The sequence below is a fragment of the Scyliorhinus canicula genome, chromosome 9 (assembly GCF_902713615.1).
Source record: "Scyliorhinus canicula chromosome 9, sScyCan1.1, whole genome shotgun sequence".
NCBI classification, from domain to species: domain Eukaryota; kingdom Metazoa; phylum Chordata; class Chondrichthyes; order Carcharhiniformes; family Scyliorhinidae; genus Scyliorhinus; species Scyliorhinus canicula.
Genome location: NC_052154.1, coordinates 77,810,033 through 77,832,405, shown reverse-complemented (window position 1 = coordinate 77,832,405; position 22,373 = coordinate 77,810,033). Strand labels below are relative to the sequence as shown.

At 47.4% G+C, this 22,373-nt stretch overlaps 1 protein-coding gene across 2 annotated transcripts; it reads right to left on the bottom strand.

Annotated features, from left to right (window-relative positions):
• Positions 1 to 5,283: 5,283 nt before the first annotated feature.
• slc7a6os (solute carrier family 7 member 6 opposite strand) lies at positions 5,284 to 21,085 on the bottom strand. Of its 2 annotated transcripts, none has more exons than XM_038806986.1 (5): positions 20,857 to 21,085; positions 10,484 to 10,762; positions 7,857 to 7,988; positions 6,412 to 6,630; positions 5,284 to 5,817 (listed from the first exon to the last, which is right to left on the bottom strand). In XM_038806986.1, exons 1-5 carry the CDS (start codon positions 21,022 to 21,024, stop codon positions 5,635 to 5,637), a joined length of 981 nt encoding a protein of 326 aa, XP_038662914.1. In that variant the 5' UTR covers positions 21,025 to 21,085; the 3' UTR covers positions 5,284 to 5,634. The 2 variants fall into 2 exon arrangements, with proteins under 2 accessions (XP_038662914.1, XP_038662915.1); XM_038806987.1 differs by having other exon boundaries at positions 7,857 to 7,985.
• Positions 21,086 to 22,373: the final 1,288 nt, after the last annotated feature.

The window sequence follows — 22,373 nt, the reverse complement described above, 5'->3', positions numbered from 1 at the left end:
GTAGCTGGGACTGGATGTTCCAGACATTCGAGACCCGTCTGGATGGCAGCTAGTTCCTGGGGTCGAATTTCCCTCCTCGGCTGCTCCTACCTCCACCTGCTGCACTGGGTCAACTGTGTGGTGCGCACCAGAAAGTGTCCCAGGAGCCTCTTCACTAAAGTGCCGAACCGAGGTGATAGTCTCTGGGATGGTGGAGGGTGTTGGGGACAGCTGTGACGGAAAGTCAGTGGCAACCTGCGACCCGAGCTCCCGGGTGTCCTGAATTTCAGCTGGAATGTGGGGCAGGGTGGGGATTTGGACGTCCTGGGAGGAGGGTTATGGGTGTGTGGGGGAGCAGGGTTAGTGCCAGGGGCACAGTGCTGCCAACTCACCCTGGCCGCCCTGAGGAGATTGTTGAGTTTCTTCTGGCACTGACGTTGCCCACGGAGCTCACGACCTCTGCCACCAGCGCCCAGGCTGACACCCTCCTTCCCGGGCCAGGGTACAAGGTCATACTCCTCCATAGCGACCAGGAAGGTCCCCAGTTCCGCATCCGTGAACCGTGCAGCTGCTCTCCTTACAGCCATCTTGTTGGCTGGGGTAGTGTGTGTGGGGGGAGAATCGTTTATGTGCAGCTGCAGCTTGTCAGCCTCCTGAGTGTCAATCACAGACCCGAATCTCGCACCATTTTTTATTAGAATTGATTGTGTTCCACGTGCCGCCTGTGTCAACTCCTTAATATTAGTGGAATCAGTGCAGGTGCGGCACCGATTTTTCTGTTGTGGAAGTCCATCGCTTCTCTGTTAGCCTCAGCACTTAGTCTCAGAAATGGAGAATCCCGACCCTTGCCTATATTTAAGGCTGAGGTAGATAGATTCCTGATCAGAAAGGGAATCAAGGGTTACATGGAAAGGGCAGGAAAGTGGACATGAGGAGCATTGGATCAGCCATGATCTTATTCAATGGCAGAGCAGCCTTGAGAGGCCAATCGGCCCACTTCTGTTCCTATTTCTTATGGTGTTATAGGGAGCAAAATTAAAGTAAAAGAGAATTTGCACTGGGACAATGGAAGGAAGAAAAATAATACTTAATAAGAATTATCCACAAGATGGATGCAGGTCAAAGAACATCTGGTGAATCTTTTAATACCAAGCATAATCAGTGGTTTAATTGTATATTCTTGATGAGCTTGTACTTTATATGACCCCCATCCGATTTCCATTAACTCATAATGAGTATTAACTCCCCCGGTAATTGGGGCAGGAGTTTCCCCCTTAACATGGAAGGATCCATTGTATAAAAAGTCCTGCCTGGGCCCAGATTGCAGAGGGTGATCCTTCAGGACATGGGAGTTTAACGGTGTATCTTAATATATCTCTTTTGTTGTATCCTATATTGCTTTCTCTGAGTGTTTCCCGCCTGTCGGATTCTACACTTTAGAATCATTGAATTTACAGTGCAGAAGGAGGCCATTCGGTCCATCGAGTCTGCACCGGCTCTTGGAAAGAGCACCCTACTTAAGCCCATTACTCCACCTGATCCCCGTAACCCAGGAACCCCACCTAACCTTTTTGGACACTAAGGTAATTTATCATGGCCAATCCACCTAACCTGCACATCTTTGGACTGTGGGAGGAAACCGGAGCACCCAGAGGAAAGCCACGCAGACACGGGGAGAACGTGCAGACTCCTCACAGACAGTGACCCAAGCCGGGAATCAAACCTGGGACCCTGGAGCTGTGAAACAACTGTGCTAACCACTGTGCTACCGTGGTGCCCATAGAAATAACTTGGTTAGTTAAAAAAATAATAGCTGCGACAGGTGGAAAACGTTATTTCCTTCTCAAAGGGGGAAACTAAGAAATACATTATACTTTTCAGAATTGGTCTAGAATTCTCATGGAATTGGTAGGCATGGCATAAGGCCGCCTTGGTAGAGAAATTGTTTCATTTCCCTCTCTGAAAAAGCACATAAAAATAATCCCGAAAAATGTCAAGGTCTCAGGAAATGTCAAGGTATCAGTGATGGTCTCAGTCAGGATGCTGTGCTGCTTAGGAGGGGAACTTGCAGATGGTAGCGCTGGAGGTCATGGATTTGGAAGGTGTTGCGAGTTGCTGATGTGCATCTTTTAAATGGTACACACTGCGGTACTTGTGTGTCAGTGATGGAGGGAGCGATGTCTAAGTTGAAGGATGGGATGCCAATATACAGGCTGCTTTGTCTTCGATGGTGTTGAGCTTCTTGAGTGTTGTTGGAGCTGCACTCATTCAGTCAAGTGGAAGGTATTCCATCACACTTGTGCCTGGTAGATGATGGACAGGCTTTGGGGAGTGAGGTGTTACTTGCCATGGAATTCCCAACCTCTGACCTTTTAAGCTTGGTTTCCTAATTATTTTGTTCGTGTCGTTGTGACCTCAGTATTTATATGGCTATTCCAGTTCAGATTCTGGTCAATGATAAACCCAGGATATTGATAGTGAGGGAGTCAGTGATGGTAATAAGTTAGATTATCTCTTGTTGGAGATGGTGATTGCCTGGCACTTTGTATGGTGTAAATGTTACTTGCCAAGACTGAATGTTGTCCAGATTTGGTAAATGGACAGACTGCTTCAGTGCTGGAGGAGTTGCAAACGGTACTGAACCTGGTGCAATCATCTGTGTACATTCACACTTCTGATCTTACGATGGAGGCAAGGTCGCCCACCTGGGACACTACCCTGAGGAACCTCTGCAGCAATGTACTTAGACCTGGATGATTGGCCTCCAACATCACAGACATCTTCTTGCCGTTTTGTATGACACCAGCCAATGAAATGTTTTCCCTCAATTTCCATTATCTTCAACCTTGCCTTGATATCTAAAGAGGTTGCTCTCACCTCACCTAGAGTTCAGATCTTCTGTCCACGTTGGACCAAGGCTGTAATGAGTGGCAGAACTCAAACCGAGCATTAGTAAGTTATTACTGTCGGAAGTGCCACGTGATAGCACATACGATTGAGTTGGCTAATGGCTTTTTAAAAATAAATTAATGGGATATGGGTATCGCTGACTAGCCAGCATTTATTGCTCATCCCTGATTGCCCCTTGAACTGAGTGGCTTGCCAGGCAATTTCAGGGACATTTAAGAGACAATCACATTGCTGTGGATCTGGAGTCACGTGCAGGCCAGACCAAATAAGGATGGCAGATTTCATTCCCTAAAGGAACATTAGTGAACCAGATAGGTTTTACGACAATCGACAATGGTTTAATTCCAGATTTTAATTAAATTCAAATTTCACCATCTGCCTTGGTGGGATCTGAATCCAGGTCCGCAGAGCATTGCCCTGGGTCTCTGGATTACTAGTCCAGCGACAATACCACTATGTCATCACCTCCCCCTGTAAATGGCAGGATTGATTTTGTCCTGCCTTTTGTGGAAATGACATACCTGGACAATTTTCCATGTTGCCGGGTTGATGCCAGTGTTGCAGCTGTAGTGGAACAGCTTGACTAGAGTTATGGCTATTTCTGGAGCAAGTCTTCAGTGTCGTCGCTGGAATGTTTTCAGGACCCATAGGCTTTGCAGTATTCAGTGCCTTCAGATGTTTCTTGATATCACATGGAGTGAATCAAATTGTCTGAAGGCTAGCATCTGTGATGCTGGGGCCTCCAAAGGCCAAGGTGACTCACGTGGCTTCAGGTAGCTGCAAATGCTTCAGTCACATCTTTTGTAGATGTGCTGGGCTGCCCCATTATTGAGGATGAGAATATTTGTGGAGCCTCCTCCTCCAGTTAATTGTCCACCACCATTCACAACTGGAATCTGGCAGGACTGCACACCTCATTTTTAGGTATCTCTGTCACTGCTCTTAGCATGCCCTCCTGTACTCTCCATTGAACCAGGATTCATCCTTTGGCTTGTTAGCAATGGTTGAGTGAGGGAAATGCTGGGCCATGAGGTTACAGATTATAGTTGAGTAGAATTTTGTTGCTGATGATGGCACACAGCACCTCACAAGATGCCCAATTTTGAGCTGCTATGTCTGTTCTGAATCTATCCCTTTTAGCATTTGTGGTGCCACACAACGGGGGGGGGGGGGGGGGGGGGGGGGTGCATCCTCAGTGTGAAGATAAGGCTTACTGTTTAAAGGCTTAATTTTCATTAGGACTGCATTGCACTATCACCATGCTAAGTGGGATAAGTTCAGAAATGGGCCATAGATAGCAGCAGCAGCTGTCTGAAAAATAGGACAGAGGTGCCACACAAGGAGGTAATATATTAGAATGGATAGAAGATTGTCCAACTAACAGGACACGGATATTCAGGATTAATGGGTCATTTTCAGATTAACAAACTGTAACTAGTGGATGACCATAGGTATCAGAGCTGAGGCCTCATGTATTTACAAACTAATATTAATGACTTGGACAAAGAGGCGGAGTGTACTGTAACCCAGTTTGCTGATGATACAAAGGCAGGTGGCAATTGTAATAAAACATAACATTTGAAGGGGCTTGACAGGGTAGATGCTGAGAGGATGTTTCCTTTTGTGGTGGAATCTTGAACTAGGGCACACAATTTCAGAGGGGGTCACATATTTAAGACGAAGGTGAAATGGAATTTCTTCTAGAGGGTCATTAAATTGATTATATGCAAGGCGGAGTTGGATAGATTTCTGATTTACAAAGACGTTGACAGTTATGGGTGCAGGCAGGAAGATGGAGTAAAGCCATGACTGGATCAGCCATAATCCTATTGAATGGAAGAGAAGGCTCAAGGGACTACATGGCCAATTCCTGCTCCTATTTCTTATCTTATCGCCACAAGGGCTATGCAATGCTCACATATTTCAATACTGTCAAGGACAGATACATCTGTCACAGTTTGCCGAGGTCAAATAGATTTGTCCTCTTGACGGTCCTCTCACCCCATGCCACAACACAAACCCTATCTGACAGATACAGCCTTCCAACACAAGGGCAGATCGGTCAATAATGGTGATACTGAGCCAGTCAGTGATAGACACTGCCGTCCGAGTAGAACACATCCTGCACCCTTTCTCCCCTTGGTTCAACGGTCCCAGTGGAGGTTTGTAAAGCTGTCTTGAAGGCCCCTTCACAATTGAGAGAGATGGGTGAAAAGATAGGAAGAGTGGGCTAGTATTCTCACTCATTCAGTGATTCGACTGGAAAATGTGAGTGTGCAGGTAAGTGAGATGACATTTAATACCATGGTTGAATTTAATGTCTATGCTTACACGTAGCGAGTTACCATTTTGGAAGTTATCATAGGACTAACCACACCTCTAGAACAGAATCAGTTCTTTCAAGTGAGAATGTAAATCTCGCACCATTATATTGATAGAAACCTCAGTGAAACAGAATAAATGGTTCTTGCTTTAGGTTCCCTCAATCTTCCACCGAAGTTCCAACAGGAGATCCAAAGAACACACATGAAAACTCTAGGCATTGGTTTTATATTTCAATTATTAACACCCACAATAGCCAACCAATTTAGGTGCGAGGCACTTACGAAAGAAGTATATACAATTATGACAAAACAATCATTTTCACTCAGAACAAATCAGTAATATTTTCAATGAACTGAATGTAGCTTTTCACCATTCATAAGTTAAGATATTTATACAAATATAATGTCACTGCCATGGAAATTAATCAGAGTCCCCATCTTTGATACGTTGTCTGTGGTTACCATCTTCTTCCTCGGAATCCTCTTCACCATTCCAGTAATTTTCAAATGAATCCTCATCTGGGTAATCATTCCGCCAATTACTTTCTTCATTTTCATCATCTTCATCCTCATATGCTTCATCTGCGATCACTTCATTGCCAACCTGTAACAAAAGCAATATCATAGAGAGTACCAAGAACATGCCCATCAGAATGCAGTCATACCATTGTCCAGGCCACAAGATGCTAGTCTGTCCGCACTTATTTAAAGTTTTCTGGTGATATTAAGTTCAAGGGCCATTAATCAGATAATCTGAAATCACCCTGCAAACTGTCTTTAGTTACTTATTTCTAAAATTTACAAATGTTGGCACAGTGGCACAATGGTTAACACTGCTGCCTCACAGTGCAAAAAGACCCAGGTTCAATTCCGACCTTGAGTAACTGTCTGTGTGGAGTTTGTACATTCTTCCCATGTCTGCGTGGGCTTCATCCCAGAGTCCAAAAATGTGCAGGTTAGGTGGATTGGCCAAGCTAAATTGCCCTGAGGTGGGGTGCCCTTTCAGAGGGCCGGTGCAGACTTGATGGACCGAATGGCTTCCTTCTGCATTGTAGGGATTCTATGATTCTAAGTGTGATCTTGTGCAATCCTGCTTTGTTTTGAAGCAAAGAGGCAACATTTTATTGAATAACTATGTTCAATTGTTGCTAAAATCACATACAAAGACATAGAGCAGACTTCACAATGACTAACTCACCAGTTCATTCTCCTCATAACATGGTACCACGGAGAGAATATCTTGAATTCCACCTCCAGTAAAGTGGCTGTCAGTACAATATATGTCATAAACGTACTCCTCCATATTCTCTCGATGCTCTGCCCCCAGACCAGAATCTGACACTGTAAGCTTCTCCCGAATCATTCGTACAGAATTGCACAGAATTTCCTGAGGGTCGACATGCCCTGGACCAGGGCCCTAAAATGTAACAAATCCTACAAGTAAGACAATGGGCTGCCAAGATCATTCATTTGTTGAAGAAAACATAGAACTAATCTCAGACATGACAAGGGTACTGGGATAGAGTGGGGGGAAAAATCAACTGAGGATATTGTTCTTACTGTTAACGTTTCAGGTTGATGATCTTACATCAGAACTCAATGACAGAGTCAGCCTCAGGCCCAGCTGGCCAATAACTGGACAACTTGCAACTGGTTGCACAAGGATTGCCTTGCTTAAAGTATTCTAGAGCAGCCAGCAGCAGTGGAATCATAAAATTCCAGAGAGGTTGCACTCAAAGAAATTGAGATATTAATATGATCAAATTCTAACTGACATGAACAAGGAATAACAGGAACAGGAAGGATTTGGCTTCCACAGAGGGCATGAAGCACAGAGAGCAATGTGGTCAGAAATGCAAAGCTCATAAGCAAGGAAATGATACTGTGGTCAAAACCACACAGAGCTTCCCACAATAGAAAGTAAAGCCAAGAAAGAAAAAGCCCACTATATCTAAAACATCAGTAGCTGCTGTTGTTACAGTTAAACGAAATCAAGATAAGTTTCCAAACTAACTTCACACCATTCCACCAACAGAAATGGGAATGCAAGTACATCTGTCAATGACCATCCCTTTCCTCAAACGCCAGTGCCCATTTTCTCAGGACATTCTTATAGATACATGACTATATCTCTATTTCTATTCTGTTCCAGGCCAATGAGATTGGGCTGTCAGAATAGCCTACATTTGACCAGAGGCTGAAATAAGTACATTAAATATCCCATTCTAGCCCATTTACATACCAGTTGAACAGAAAAATGTATCTATGCATTTGTTTTGCAAATAAACAAGCCTTTAATAGAAGGTAACACTGAAGCAGAGAAGGTGAAAGAGTTTAATAGAGGTTTCTAAAATCATATCGGGTTTTGGTAAGAGTAAATGAGGAGATTTGTTTTTCTCAGAAAGATGTGATCTGCCTAAAAAGGTGGTGGAAGCAGATTCAAAGCGTTTCAAAAGGAAACTGAACAAGTACTTGACTAGGGGAAAAACATTGCACGGTTATGCAGTGGAGCAACATACAGGGACTAATTGCAAAGCACTTTCAGAAAACTGGCGTAGATACAATGGGCAGAAATGGCTGTGATGAACGATTATTCAATGAAAGCAACACTTATCAGATACTTTCACAAGTTCCTGATCTTACCTCAGAACCTTTATGCTTTGAGCCTCCTTCATCATTTTCAACTTGTTCATCATGCTGCACAATATCAAACACTTGAATTTCAGCTGCAGACTCAGTCCCAGATTTGTTATTTCCAAAAGTTGTGTCGGCCTTCTTTAAAACAAGAACCAATAATATATATTTCTAAAAGAGTTATGAACTTTGTGTGAAACCAAGGTCTATCCAAGCCAGGAAGAACTCAAAGGAAGACTCTGCTGGGTCTATCTCAGTTTGCAGAGAGACCGAAGAAATGAAAATGAAATGAAAATCGCTTATTGTCACGAGTAGGCTTCAATGAAGTTACTGTGAAAAGCCCCTAGTCGCCACATTCCGGCGCCTGTCCGGGGAGGCTGGTACGGGAATCAAACCGTGCTGCTGGCCTGCTTGGTCTGCTTTAAAAGCCAGCAATTTAGTCGAGTGAGCTAAACCAGCCCCTGGAGATGACTCAGTGCTACATTTTCCATTCCATCTATTGTATCTGATCAGCAGTCATCATTCTCCTCCCACAGGGGATTATTCTCCCTTTGCTGTGGCACTCCCATTACCCTTCACACAAGATCAATGCAAATGAGGAAAGCTATTCATCCCAATTTACTTGATTCTTTCGGATGTATGGCATCAACAAACTGACTTGAATTGTAGCAAACTTTTTCACTCTATCCTACTAAGTATCCGTAGAATCCCTACAGTGCCGAAGGAGGCCATTTGGCCCATCGAGTCTCCGTTGGCCCTCAGAAAGAGACTCACTATCCCGCTCTATCTCTGAAACCCCACATGGTGATCATGGCCTATCCACCTTACCTGCACATCTTTGGACTGTGGGAGGGCAGCACGGTGACATAGTGGTAGCACTGCAGTCTCACGGCGCCGAAGTCCCAAGTTCGATCCTGGCTCTGGGTCACTGTCCATGTGGAGTTTGCACATTCCCCAGTGTTTGCGTGGGTTTCGCCCCCACAACCCGAAGATGTGCAAAGTAGGTGGATTGAACATGCCAAATTGCCCCTTAATTGGAAAAAATGAATTGGGTACTCTAAATTTAAATAAGAAAAAGAAAAAAAAACCGTTGGACTGTGGGAGGAAACCAAAGAACCCAGAGGAAACCCACGCAGACACAGGGAGAACGTGTAAACTATACGCAGACAGTTACCCAAGGCTGTGGATTGAAGCTGGGACCCTGTTGCTCTGAGGCAGCAGTGCTAACAACTGTGGCACCATGCTGGTCATTCCTTGCATAAATTTCCCATTTGTACTAAACTTTCATAGAACATTACAGCACAGAACAGGCCCTTCGGCCCTCGATGTTGTGCCGAGCAATGATCACCCTACTCAAACCCACATATCCACCCTGTACCCGTAACCCAACAACCCCCCCCTAACCTTACTTTTTCCTTTCAATAACTTGAACCTTAGTCCAGTATCCTCGCATATTTTAAAATAACCTGCCAGTTTAATGTTCTCCATGCCATTAACATATTTATAAAGTTCTCTTTCAGTGGTGTCTTTCCAAAGCTGATGATCCAAAGTGTTAAAGGATTGAATTATGAGGGCAAAAACTAATGAGTATCCTTGTATTTGTTGCATGCAACTCCACCACAGTGTCACTGTATCAAGACTACCTGTTGCTTCTTTGCTCAGGAAATATTAATTTGACTGACGATATGAGAGACTGAGCCTAACCATCAATTTGGTTCAAGTGAAACCACTTTTGTTTGAATATAAATTTTAAGTACCCAATTTTTTTCCAATTAAGGAGCATTTAGCGTGGCCAATTCTAACCTGCACATCTTTGCGTTCTGAGGGTGAGACCCACGCGGACACGGGGAGAATGTTCAAATTTCACATGGACAGTGACCTGGGGCCTGGATTGAACCTGGGTGCTCGGCGCCATGAGGCAGCTGTGCTAACCACTGCACCAGCGTGCTGCCCATGTTTCCACTAATCTGCCAACAGCCCAAATTGAATACTAAACAACCACATTTTATCTGCCTTTTCTACGAACTCCCAAGCAAAAAGAAAAAAACATTTAAAATTATACTGCAGTTGATAATATTATTGCGTCACCATCATTTTACAATGGCTTAGTGGGTGAATGCACTGTATGGTGTAATTTGTGCTCTGATCTCAGCCAGATGGGTGATGAGGGTGCAGTGTTCCTTCGGCTAGGGAATTGGTGGTGGTGGGGGCAGCGAATAATGGTCAGCTTTCTCCTTCTGCTTTCTATCCATTGATTCTCAAGCTAAAGAGAGCAGGTTTATGGATGAATGAAAAGCAGTCAGGCTCAGCTGGGATCCTCAGCCAAACACCTTATCGTTACAAGCTGCCACATTGACAATAAAGAATGTCTGCTTATAGAAGGAGCTGAAAAGCTGTTGCCACCCATAGATAAACATGTATTGCAGCATGACACAACATCTTTAAAAGAGAAACCTGGGAACAGAAGAATGATAAACAGAATAGAGCTGGTAAATCACAACCTCAGAATGTCACAAGATGGGAATTGCCAGATCATTGGTTAACAGTCATTTCCATTTACAACTGAGTCTTAAGATCAACTATTGCTCATTGCAGATAGGCAATTTTAAATACAGTACAGGCAGTAGTTACATCACCTTCCAGCTATCTTGGTCTTGCTCACACTGCGCTCCAAAAGTATTTGTTGCCGACTGGTGTGCATGTTTCACGTCACCCGATTGACTTTCAGAAGTTTCTGTGGAAAGATTTCTTCTGTGGCTGGCAATGACTTTGTACCGATTCTCCTGACTGGTGGCCTGGCGAGACTCTCGTGCATAGATTTGGACACGTTGGACACTCTTCTCAGTGGGTTTAAGGGCCAACAAGGCCTTTTCTCTTGAGATAGCTTCTCTCACGTGCCTCTGAACAGGATCATCCTACAGAGAGAGTGCCACAATAAATCGCTATAGTTTACAACTTTTCAAATGACTTCTGATTAGATATCCAATGTGTCCTTATTTGGTTTCATTTAAAAAAGCAGCAAAACCTGGAGCTTAGTTCCTCAGTTTACCTGTCTCCTGGAACCAATACTGGCTGGGAATATGCATTTCCAGAACATGACATTTTGTAATTAGTAATGTCAGTGGAGTGGCCTTGCATAAAATGTTTTCTAATGTAAAATCAAGATGTTTCTCAGCTATCAAACGAAAGAGCATTTTGAACAAAACCTGCTCTCTTTAGCTTGAGAATCAACGGATAGAAAGCAGAAGGAGAAAGCTGACCATTATTCGCTGCCCCCACCACCACAAATTCCCTAGCCGAAGGAACACTGCACCCTCATCACCCATCTGGCTGAGATCAGAGCACAAATTACACCATACAGTGCATTCACCCACTAAGCCATTGTTAAATGATGGTGACGCAAATCAATCACTCACTAAAGGGGAGGGAAAGTCCAGGTTAATGCTTTTTGTTCAAAATGCTCTTTCGTTTGATAGCTGAGAAACATCTTGATTTTACATTAGAAAACATTTTATGCAAGGCCACTCCACTGACATTACTAATTACAAAATGTCATGTCCTGGAAATGTATATTCCCAGCCAGTATTGGTTCCAGAAGACAGGTAAACTGAGGAACTAAGCTCCAGGTTTTGCTGCTTTTTTAAATGAAACCAAATCAGGACACATTGGATATCTATTTCCCCCAGTGATACTGCAGGAGTGGCCAATTATTTCTTATACGAAAGAGGGAAATACGAAACAAAAAATATTTCTTCAAATCTTTCTTTCACTTCCTATATGTCAGCAATTTTAATCAATAGTTCTCAAGATCATATCTGACTTTCTCTCCCCTTCAGGAACTGTCCTTTGCCAGCTACACACAATGTGCTTATTCTGCTTGTCTTCTAAGGAGATTACAAGTAAATAAATGTGCTAAACTTCTTTCATGTCAAGTAGATGCCCAACCATTAAACCACAAGTCTTGGTGAATGCAATTGCCAATAGTTTGATTTCATGGAATCCGGTAGGTCGATATTGGTACACAGTGGCCAGGTCAAACCATACAATAAAACATCCCATCAAGATCAGAAATAACACCCCATCTTAAAAACACCTTTTCAATAAAAGGTTTTGTGGTAGTATGGCCCCTAAGGGCGTGGGCGTTGCAGTTCACGTGACCAGCAAGGGACCAATTGCACAGGAGCATGCAAACCCCAACCAATAGAGAGAAAGCGCAGAGCAGGGGCTTCGGCAGTGTGGATCTTGGAGCTGGAGAACTAAGACCTAACCAGCGTTGCTCTGTGCCTGTATACAGTCACCATTGTCCACTGTTAATAAACCCTCTTTGGTGTTACTGGAAGTCTCGTGTGCTCTCTTGAGCCACCACATTGGGGTCGAGGTAAACAGTTCAATCGTTATTCTTCAGCAGTTCAGGATTTGGGGATAGGTGAGAAGAAAGAAGCTGGCAGACAACAGAAATGGGGAACTGTCAATGGTAGAATTCAACAGTGAGTGAAAATCTGATGATTGGAAAGTTAGAACCGTTCGACTGGAGCCAGTACATTCTTCACAGCTAATGAAATAGCAGGGAAAGACAAGCAAGTGATATTTTTGATGGCTTGTGGGCCTCTAACCAACAACTTGATAAGAAATCTTACATTTCTGGAGGCTCCCAACACAAAAACCTTTGACCAGTTAGTCACCTTGGTCAATGAACATTTTAACCCCAGACCCTCAATCATCCTGCAGTGGTACAAATTCTACTCTGCTGTCAGGTTCCCAGAAGTACCCATCTCTGCCTTCATAGCCAGGCACCAAATGGCCAAGCATTGAGAGTTTGGTGCAGTGCTCAGAGATATGCCGCATGGCCGTTGAATTAACAACCCCAGCATCCAAAGAAAACTCCTGGCTGAAACTAAAATCATGTTAGACAAAGCAATTGAGGTAGCACAGGCCAAAAAAGGCATATCTGATCTCCAAAGTGTGCCAGAAGGGTAAGTGAATCAGTTGTGCGATATGGCCATGAGGCAGACGGCGAGATCAACAGGCACAATAGAGAACCAGACATGGTCCTCAAGCCCGAATCAAAATCAAGAGAAAATAATAGATCGTCAGTCCAAGAAAGAGGTGAATTGCTATTGATGTGGGAGTTTCCATCCCCAGTAAGCGTGACATTGCCTGTTTTAGTTTAACTCAGAGGCCATATCCGGACACATTGCCACACAAGGCCTAGTGCGCCAGTGCGAAAAAAAGAGCATAGAACATAGAACATAGAACAGTACAGCACAGAACAGGCCCTTCGGCCCTCGATGTTGTGCCGAGCAATGATCACCCTACTCAAACCCACGTATCCACCCAATACCCGTAACCAAACAACCCCCCCCTAACAAACCCCACCCAACATTCAGGGCAATTTTGGACACTACGGGCAATTTAGCATGGCCAATCCACCTAACCCGCACATCTTTGGACTGTGGGAGGAAACCGGAGCACCCGGAGGAAACCCACGCACACACGGGGAGGACGTGCAGACTCCGCACAGACAGTGACCCAGCCGGGAACCGAACCTGGGACCCTGGAGCTGTGAAGCATTTATGCTAACCACCATGCTACAGCAGCAATCCACGAGACCACTGAACCAAGTGGAGAAGAGCTCTGAGGAGGAGCACAAAATGTACTGTCTGAGTGTACTCAAAGTAAATAGGACAGCCCCCATCCAGATAACTTTGCAAATGAATGGGAAACCTTTGAAGATGGAGGTCGGTATCGGGGCATTGGTTATTGGTGACAGGTAGCAGACGTTTGATTACATTCGAGAAGGGACTCAGACTCTGAATACGAGTAGCACGATGGCCAAGTTATCAACCGATAAAGATACATAGAAGATAGGAGCAGGAGGAGGCCTTTTGGCCCTTCAAGCCTGCTCCGCCATTCATCACAATCATGGCTGATCATCCAACTCAATAGCCTAATCCTGCTTTCTCCACATAGCCTTTGATCCCATTCTCCCCAAGTGCTATATCCAGCCACCTCTTGAATACATTCAAAGTTTTAGCATCAACTACTTCCTGTGGTAATGAATTCCACAGGCTCACCACTCTGTGTGAAGAAGTGTCTCCTTATCTCTGTCCGAAATGGTTTACCCTGAATCCTCAGGCTGTGACCCCTGGTTCTGGACACACCTATCATTGGTAACATCTTCCCTGCATCTACCCTGTCTAGTACTGTTAGAATTTTATAAGTCTCTATGAGATACCCCCTCATTCTTCTGAACTCCAGCGAGAACAAGCCCAACCTAGTCAATCTCTCCTCATATGACAGCCCCGCCATCCCTCGAATCAGTCTGGTAAACCTTCGCTGGACTCCCTCGAGAGCAAAAATATCCTTCCTCAGATAAGGAGACCAAAACTGCACACAATACTCCAAGTGTGGCCTCACCAAGGCCCTGTACAATTGCAGCAACACATCCCTGCTTCTATACTCGAAACCTCTCGCAATGAAGGCCAACATCCCATTAGCCTTCTTTACCGCCTGCTGCACCTACATACTTACCTTCAGCGAATGGTGCACAAGGGCACCCAAGTCCCGCTGCACACTCCCCTCTCCCAATTTACAACCATTCAGGTAGTAATCTTCCTTCCTGTTTTTGCTTCCAAAGTGAATAACCTCACACTTGTCCAAATTATACTGCATCTGCCATTGGTTTGCCCACTGCCCAACCTGTACAGATCTTGCATCCTCGTCACAATTCACACTCCCATTTAATTTAGTATCATCTGCAAACTTTGATTTGTTACATTTTGTTCCCTCATCCAAATCATTAATATATATTGTAAGTAGCTGGGGTCCCAGCACCGACTCCTGTGGTACCCCACTGGTTACTGCCTGCCAATTTGAAAAGGACCCATTAATCCCTACTCTTTGTTTCCTCTCTGCCAACCAGTTTTCTATCCACCTCAAATACATTTCCCCCAATCCCTTGTGCTTTAATTTTGCACAATAATCTCTTATGCGGGACTTTGTCAAAAACCTTCTGAAAGTCCCAGTATACCACATCGACTGGATCCCCCTTGTTGACTGTACTAGTTACCTCTTCAAAGAATTCCAACAGATTTGTCAAGCATAATTTTTCCTTCATAAATCCATGCTGATCCTGCCACTGCTTTCTAAATGTTCCGCTATAAAGTCCTTGATAATGGATTCAAGCATTTTCCCCACTACCGATGTTACCGAGGAAACCCTAAAATGAATGGGACCACCAGCAGTTTACAAAGGACAAGAGGTCTAGCTGCCTTTGATTGATGTAGAGGGGCACAGACTATGTCCGATGGGAAGGGACTGGTTAAAGTGAATTAAGCTAAATTGGCTGAAAATCTTTCAAATCACACAGCATTTTTCAAGACATCCTGCGCAAAGATCCGAGGACATGTTCCACAATACGTTAGGCTGATTCAAGGCCATGAAAGCCAAAATTTATGTCAATCCAAACGTGACACCAAAGTTTTCTAGGGCCAGACCAGTCCCTTACGCCATGCAACAAAAGGTTAAAGCTGAGCTGAGGCGATTAGAGGAACTAGGAATAATTAAACCGGTGCAATTGCTGAGTGGGCGGCCCACATAGTACCCATGCTGAAGCCAGACAGATCAACAAGAATATGTGGAGACTATAGCTCACAATCAACCAGGCTGCCCAGGTGGATAAATACCCGATTCCCCGAATTCTGTACCTCTACGCCAAGCGGGCTGGAGGCTTCACCTACTCCAAGCTGGATCTCAGCCACATGTAACTGCAGTTTGAATTAGACAAGAGTCCCAGAGGTTTGCCACGATCAATGCACAAGGACTTATTTCAGTACACAAAGTTACTGTTCGGTATTTCCACGGCCTGCACTATATAAAACCTCCTTCAGGGTATCCCAAAAGTGATGGCTCATCTAAACGATGTTTTAGTCACTGGAATTACACACAAAGAGCACATGTAAAGTTCGGAAGAGGTATTAAACAGATTCAGAGATGCGGGAGTACACTTAAATCTGAGAAATCTGCCTTCCAAACTACAGAAGTCACATACTTGGGGTTGTGTGTGGATGCTATCAGTTTACATCCACTAAGAAAAAGTCAAAGCGGGCAGCACTACACTAGTTGCTATGGTAACACCAACATTGGTAATGGAACGAGCAGCAAGAGGAAGCTTTCCACTTGGCAAAACAAGCTCTGCATCTTTGAACCTTTTAGTTCATTTCAACCCGGGAGAAGCCAATTCTTCTCATATGTGATGCGTCGCCATAGGGGATAGGGGCAGTTCTATCCCACAAGATGGAGGACGGATCCAAACAGCCAACTGCCTTTGCATCAACGACTCTCTCAGAAGCGAACAGAATTACACCCAAATGGAAAAGGGGGACTAACAGTAATCTAGGTATTAGAAAGTTACACAAACGACGATTTGCAATAATAACTGGCCGTAAGTCACAATTGGGTTTTTGAGCGGGGACAAGCCAATGCACCCAATTGCCTCTGCCGGGGCGCAACGTTGGGCCTTGCTGCTAATGGCCTACAACTATACTTTCCAACACGGGCCTGGCACCCAAATCTCCAATGCGGACTCGTTGAGTTGACTCCACTTGCCAAAGAACTTGGTGGCACTGCCAGTACCCCAAGAAATCACCTTGGAAACCTTACTGGTGTCATCCAGACATATATGAAATTTGACCCAGCGAGATCCAGTAATATCCAAGATGAAAGGGATGATACAAACAGGTTGGCGCCACAAAAAGTTCCAACAGTTAATGCCCTACTTAATCAACGAGAAAGAACAAACCTGCAAAGGTGAAGTAATACATTTGGGGCTTTCAAGTCGACGTTCCACCCCCAGCGAGGGAACCCCTCTTAGAAGATTAACACAGCACCCATGTATGCCAAACAAAGATGAAGATGCTGGCTCACAGTTACATCTGGTGGCCGGGAATCGATAAAGTTATTTAGGAAGGGGTAAAGCAATGCATCCCCGCCAGACTCAACAATCGTTACCTCCTTCGGCCAATCTCCACCATTGGGAGTAGCCTGTTCACCCACGGACCAGAGTGAATGTTGACCATGTAGGCCCTTTCATTGGCAAGATGTTTCTCATCTTGGTAGATGCTCATTCTAAATGGCTATCTGTACAAGAGACAGGAGCTACAACCTCCACGACGACTGTGGATGCCGTTCACTGGTATTCGCCATACACAGCCTGACAAAAGCCACTGTGTCCGATAATGGCACCTCTTTTACTGGGGACGATCAGCCAAATGGAATTCGGCACACCAGGATGCCCTCATATCACCCTGCATCCAAGGGGTTGGCAAAAAAGGCCATACAGACTTTCAAAAATGCTATGAGGAAGCAGTCAGTGCAGCTCTTAAGCCATTGGCTGGTCAATTTCCTATTGTCTTCCAACACGGCAACCCATGCTGCCACTGGGATTGTGCCTGCTGAATTGCTTAAGGGCAAAGGCCTTAGAACTCATTTGGAATTAATATTTACAAATTTGGTAAAAAGGGTAGAGGCACGTCAGGCCTGCCAGAAAGATCAACAACATACTTCACAAAAGGGTAACAGATAATTCCATTTGGGTGACTGGTTCTAGTTTGGAATTTAGCCTCGGGCCCACTCTGCTTGGCTGGTCAGATCGTATCCCAGTCTGGACCCATATCGTATGTGGTAAATGTCAATGGCAGGACTGTGCGGAAGCATAGTGAGGGAGCGATGTGGTAGCGCAGATCATAAAGCAGGCATTGTCAAACTCAGGGACGCGACCCGCAGGTGGGTCATGGGCAGGTATCGGGAGGGTCACGGAGCCGTTCGTCGCGGCGCTCCCGATCGCACAAATCCACGCGCAACAGTCAAAGCAGCCGGCTTTTAATAATGCCAGCTGCAAGCGGCTTTCAAAATGACCAGGAACAGATTTTAAAAATTGGGCCACACTGCACATGCGCACCGATGATTGGGCACACATGCGCAGTGCGGCCGCATTTTTTTATATGGGCGCAACCTTTTTTTTTCAAGTTCAGGGGGCCAAAGGTCCCAAAACCATTTCCTCCATTTCTGTCAACAACAAACAAGGTAAGAGAAAATGGTGGGTCGCACTGGTCATCCGGCATGGGTTGCGCTGCTCGGCCGGTTGGTAAAAATCAGTCCCTGGAAAAAAAGTTTGAAAAACACTGCCATAAAGGACTGGGTTTTGCAGTCCACATGACGAATCACACGGGAGCACGCAAACCCCAGCCATTAAAGAGAGAGTGTGGGGCCCTGGGAGCAGAGGCCCAGGCAGTGTGAACCCAAAGATGGAAAGTCAAGACCTATCCAGCATTGCTTTGTGCCTGTATATAGTTGCCTTCATGTACTGTTAATAAACAGCCTTAGGTTTTACTGGAAGTCTCCAGTTAATGTCTCGAGTGCCCCATCATTTTGAGCTTTATTCACTTAAACTATTGATGTGCAAGTGTTTACGGCTGTTAGGATATTGAAGTGCAAAATTGGTCAGGCTACTTGGTACCAATACAGGAGGCACCTGGTGACAGCAGCTGTCCCCGGCCTGAGTATGATCCATGAAAAAGTTTCGTTTTGGGTACAATTTAAAGCGGAGCAGGGAGTAAATGATTTGGTACCATTGGGGGGGGGGGGAACATTCTGCCCATATGCCGCTTGCCCTGCTCCCGCGGCGTTGCTCACACTTGTGTATTATTCCGCTGCTAAAGTTTTTTTTTAAACATAATTTTTATTGAAATTTTTACAAAATACAAAATATAAACATCTTAGCTCTATTAACATACAACCGCGGTAACACCCCATGAACAATCCACCCCCCCCAGCTTCAAGAGCAACTTCAAACAGGAGAAAAAACAAAGAAAAAGAACAAAGAGAAAAACCAAACAAGAGAGAGATAGCACCCTCCACAAACCCATGGGCACAGTTCCCCCTCCCCCCTATCCTTAGCCCCCCCATCCTTACCCCCCCACCCCCATCCTTACCCCCCTCCCCATCCTTACCCCCCCCCCTCATCCTTACTCCCCTCCCCATCCTTACCCCCCCCCCCCCCCCCCTTACCCTCCCCTCCGGGTTGCTGCTGCTGTCGGCCTCTTTTCCTACCATTCCGCCAGGAAGTACAGAAAAGGCTGCCACCGCCTGAAAAACCCTTGTACTGATTCCCTCAGGCCAAATTTCACCCGCTCCAATTTAATGAACCCCGCCATATCCGAGATCCAGGCCTCCACGCTTGGGGGCATCGCATCCTTCCACGGGAGCAAGATCCTCCGCCGGGCTACTCGGGACGCAAAGGCCAGGACCCCGGCTCCACTGCAACCCCAAAAATTGCGAGTCCCCAGCCTGGCTCGACCCTGGATCCCACCACCCTCGACACCGTCTTTGCCACCCTCTTCCAAAACTCCCCCAACGCTGGGCACGCCCAAAACATATGGGCGTGGTTCGCTGGGCTCCCCGAGCACCTAGCACACCTGTCCTCGCCCCCGAGGAGGAAATTGAGGGGGGGACGTGGGCGGATGCCCTGGAGAGAGTGAATTCCTCCTCTTCCTGTGCGAGGCTTAGCCTCATACAGTTCAAGGTGCTGCATAGGGCCTTCGGGATAAGGATGGGGAGGCACTGGAACAAGAACAAAAACCTCGGGAGCACCGTCATCTTGACGGACTGCACCCTCCCCGCCAGTGACAGCGGTAACATATCCCATCTCTTAAACTCCTCCTCCATCTGCTCCACCAACCTTGTGAGGTTGAGCTTGTGCAGGGCCCCCTAGCTCCCCACCACCTGGACCCCTAGGTACCTAAAACTCTTCCCTGCGTGCTTCAATGGGAGCCTACCAATCCCCTCCTCTTGATCCCCCAGATGCACCACAAACACCTCACTCTTGCCCAGGTTCAGCTTATACCCCGAGAAACCCCCGAATTCCCCGAGAATCCTCATCACCTAGGCATCCCCCCCACCGGGTCCGCCACATATAGCAACAGGTCGTCCGCATACAGCGACACTCGATGCTCCTCCCCACCCCGCACCAGGCCCCTCCAGTTCCCTGACTCCCTCAGTGCCATGGCCAGGGGCTCAATCGCCAACGCAAAGAGCAAGGGGGACAGGGGGCACCCCTGTCTCGTCCCCCGATGCAGCCGAAAGTTCTCCGACCACCTCCTATTCGTGGCTACACTTGCCATCGAGGCCTCGTAGAGCAGCCTCACCCACCGGATAAACCCCTCCCCAAACCCAAACCTCTCCAACACCTCCCACAAGTACTCCCACTCAACCCTATCAAAGGCCTTCTCCGATCCAACACCACCACTATCTCCGCCTCCCCTTCCACCGCCGGCATCATAATGACATTGAGGAGTCTTCGCACATTTGTGTTCAGCTGCCTTCCCTTCACAAACCCCGTCTGGTCCTCATGTATGACCACCGGCACACAATCCTCTATTCTAGTGGCCAGGATCTTTGCCAGCAGCTTAGCATCGGCGTTCAACAGCGAAATCGGCCTATATGATCCACACTGCAGAGGGTCCTTGTCCCGCTTCAGGATCAAGGAAATCAGCGCCCGTGACATAGTTGGGGGCAGAGCGCCCGTGACATAGTTGGGGGCAGAGCACCCGTGACATAGTTGGGGGCAGAGCGCCCGTGACATAGTTGGGGGCAGAGCCCCCTCCCTCTCCCCCTCCCTTGCCTCGTTGAAGGTCCGGACCAACAGGGGGCCCCAACAGGTCCAAATACTTTTTATAGAATTCGGCCGAAAACCCATCCGGCCCCGGCGCCTTCCCCGACTGCTTGCTTTCCGCTGCTAAAGTGGCTGACAGTCAACCAACAACTCCTGAAAAAATCAGAGGCTGCTTCCTCTCTGGGTTGGAAATTCCATAGAATAACACAGCAATGGAAGACTGCAACAGAAACAGGTATGGGTGACATGATGTGATGGACGCATCGCTGGAAAGATCCTGATTCAGGTGAGACTCCCAGTCCCCATATCGCAGACCCGAGGCTCCCGACCAGGCCTTACCCGAGCCCCGACGGTGGCCGCAAGTCTGAAGAGTGTCCGCACAACATGTTGCCCAGGGTCCGGCTCCCCGGCCTCGCCGCCAGTCCGCAGCCGCTTACAGGCGAGAAGAAAGGCCTCAGCTGGCTCGGCGCCTCGTTTCCGCTTCACCCGCAGCACCGCGGCCGCCATTGCATCCACTGCCCACTGTCCACGCCCCAAGTCTCCGGCTCCGCCCCCACTCGCCGACTCCGCTCACTGACTCCGACACTGACCCCGCCCCCACTCTGACTCCGCCCACTTACCCCGCCCCCACTCACCGACTCCGCTCTGACCCCGCCCCCACTCTCCGACTCCGCTCACTGACCCCGCCCCCACTCTCCGACTCCGCTCACTGACCCCGCCCCCACTCTCCGACTCCGCTCACTGACCCCGCCCCCACTCTGACTCCGCCCACTTACCCCGCCCCCACTCACCGACTCCGCTCTGACCCCGCCCCCACTCTCCGACTCCGCTCACTGACCCCGCCCCCACTCGCCGACTCCGCTCACTGACCCCGCCCCCACTCTCCGACTCCGCTCACTGACCCCGCCCCCACTCTCCGACTCCGCTCACTGACCCCGCCCCCACTCACCGACTCCGATCTGACCCCGCCCCCACTCTCCGACTCCGCTCACTGACCCCGCCCCCACTCACCGACTCCGCTCACTGACCCCGCCCCCACTCTCCGACTCCGCTCACTGACCCCGCCCCCACTCTCCGACTCCGCTCACTGACCCCGCCCCCACTCTCCGACTCCGCTCACTGACCCCGCCCCCACTCTCCGACTCCGCTCACTGACCCCGCCCCCACTCTGACTCCGCCCACTTACCCCGCTCCGACTCCGCCCACTAACCCCGCCCCCCATATATAATGACCATGAACTGACTTGCCTTCTACTCACTGCCTCTTGTCCAGACTGACACATTTAACCAATAATAATAATTGTTAATAAAAAAATAGATGTGACACTTTTTCACTCACTCCATCCCAAATTGACTCTTCCTCATTTATTGACTCCGTCCCAATTGACTGACTCTGCACTCCAGATACCAGCTCTCATCCACTGTGCTCACACCGTGCTGACCCCATCCACTGTGCTCACACCGTGCTGACCCCATCCACTGTGCTCACACCGTGCTGACCCTCACCCACTGTGCTCACACCGTGCTGACCCTCACCCACTGTGCTCACACCGTGCTGACCCTCACCCACTGTGCTCACACCGTGCTGACCCTCACCCACTGTGCTCACACCGTGCTGACCCCATCCACTGTGCTCACACCGTGCTGACCCTCATCCACTGTGCTCACACCGTGCTGACCCTCACCCACTGTGCTCACACCGTGCTGACCCTCACCCACTGTGCTCACACCGTGCTGACCCTCACCCACTGTGCTCACACCGTGCTGACCCCATCCACTGTGCTCACACCGTGCTGACCCCATCCACTGTGCTCACACCGTGCTGACCCTCACCCACTGTGCTCACACCGTGCTGAC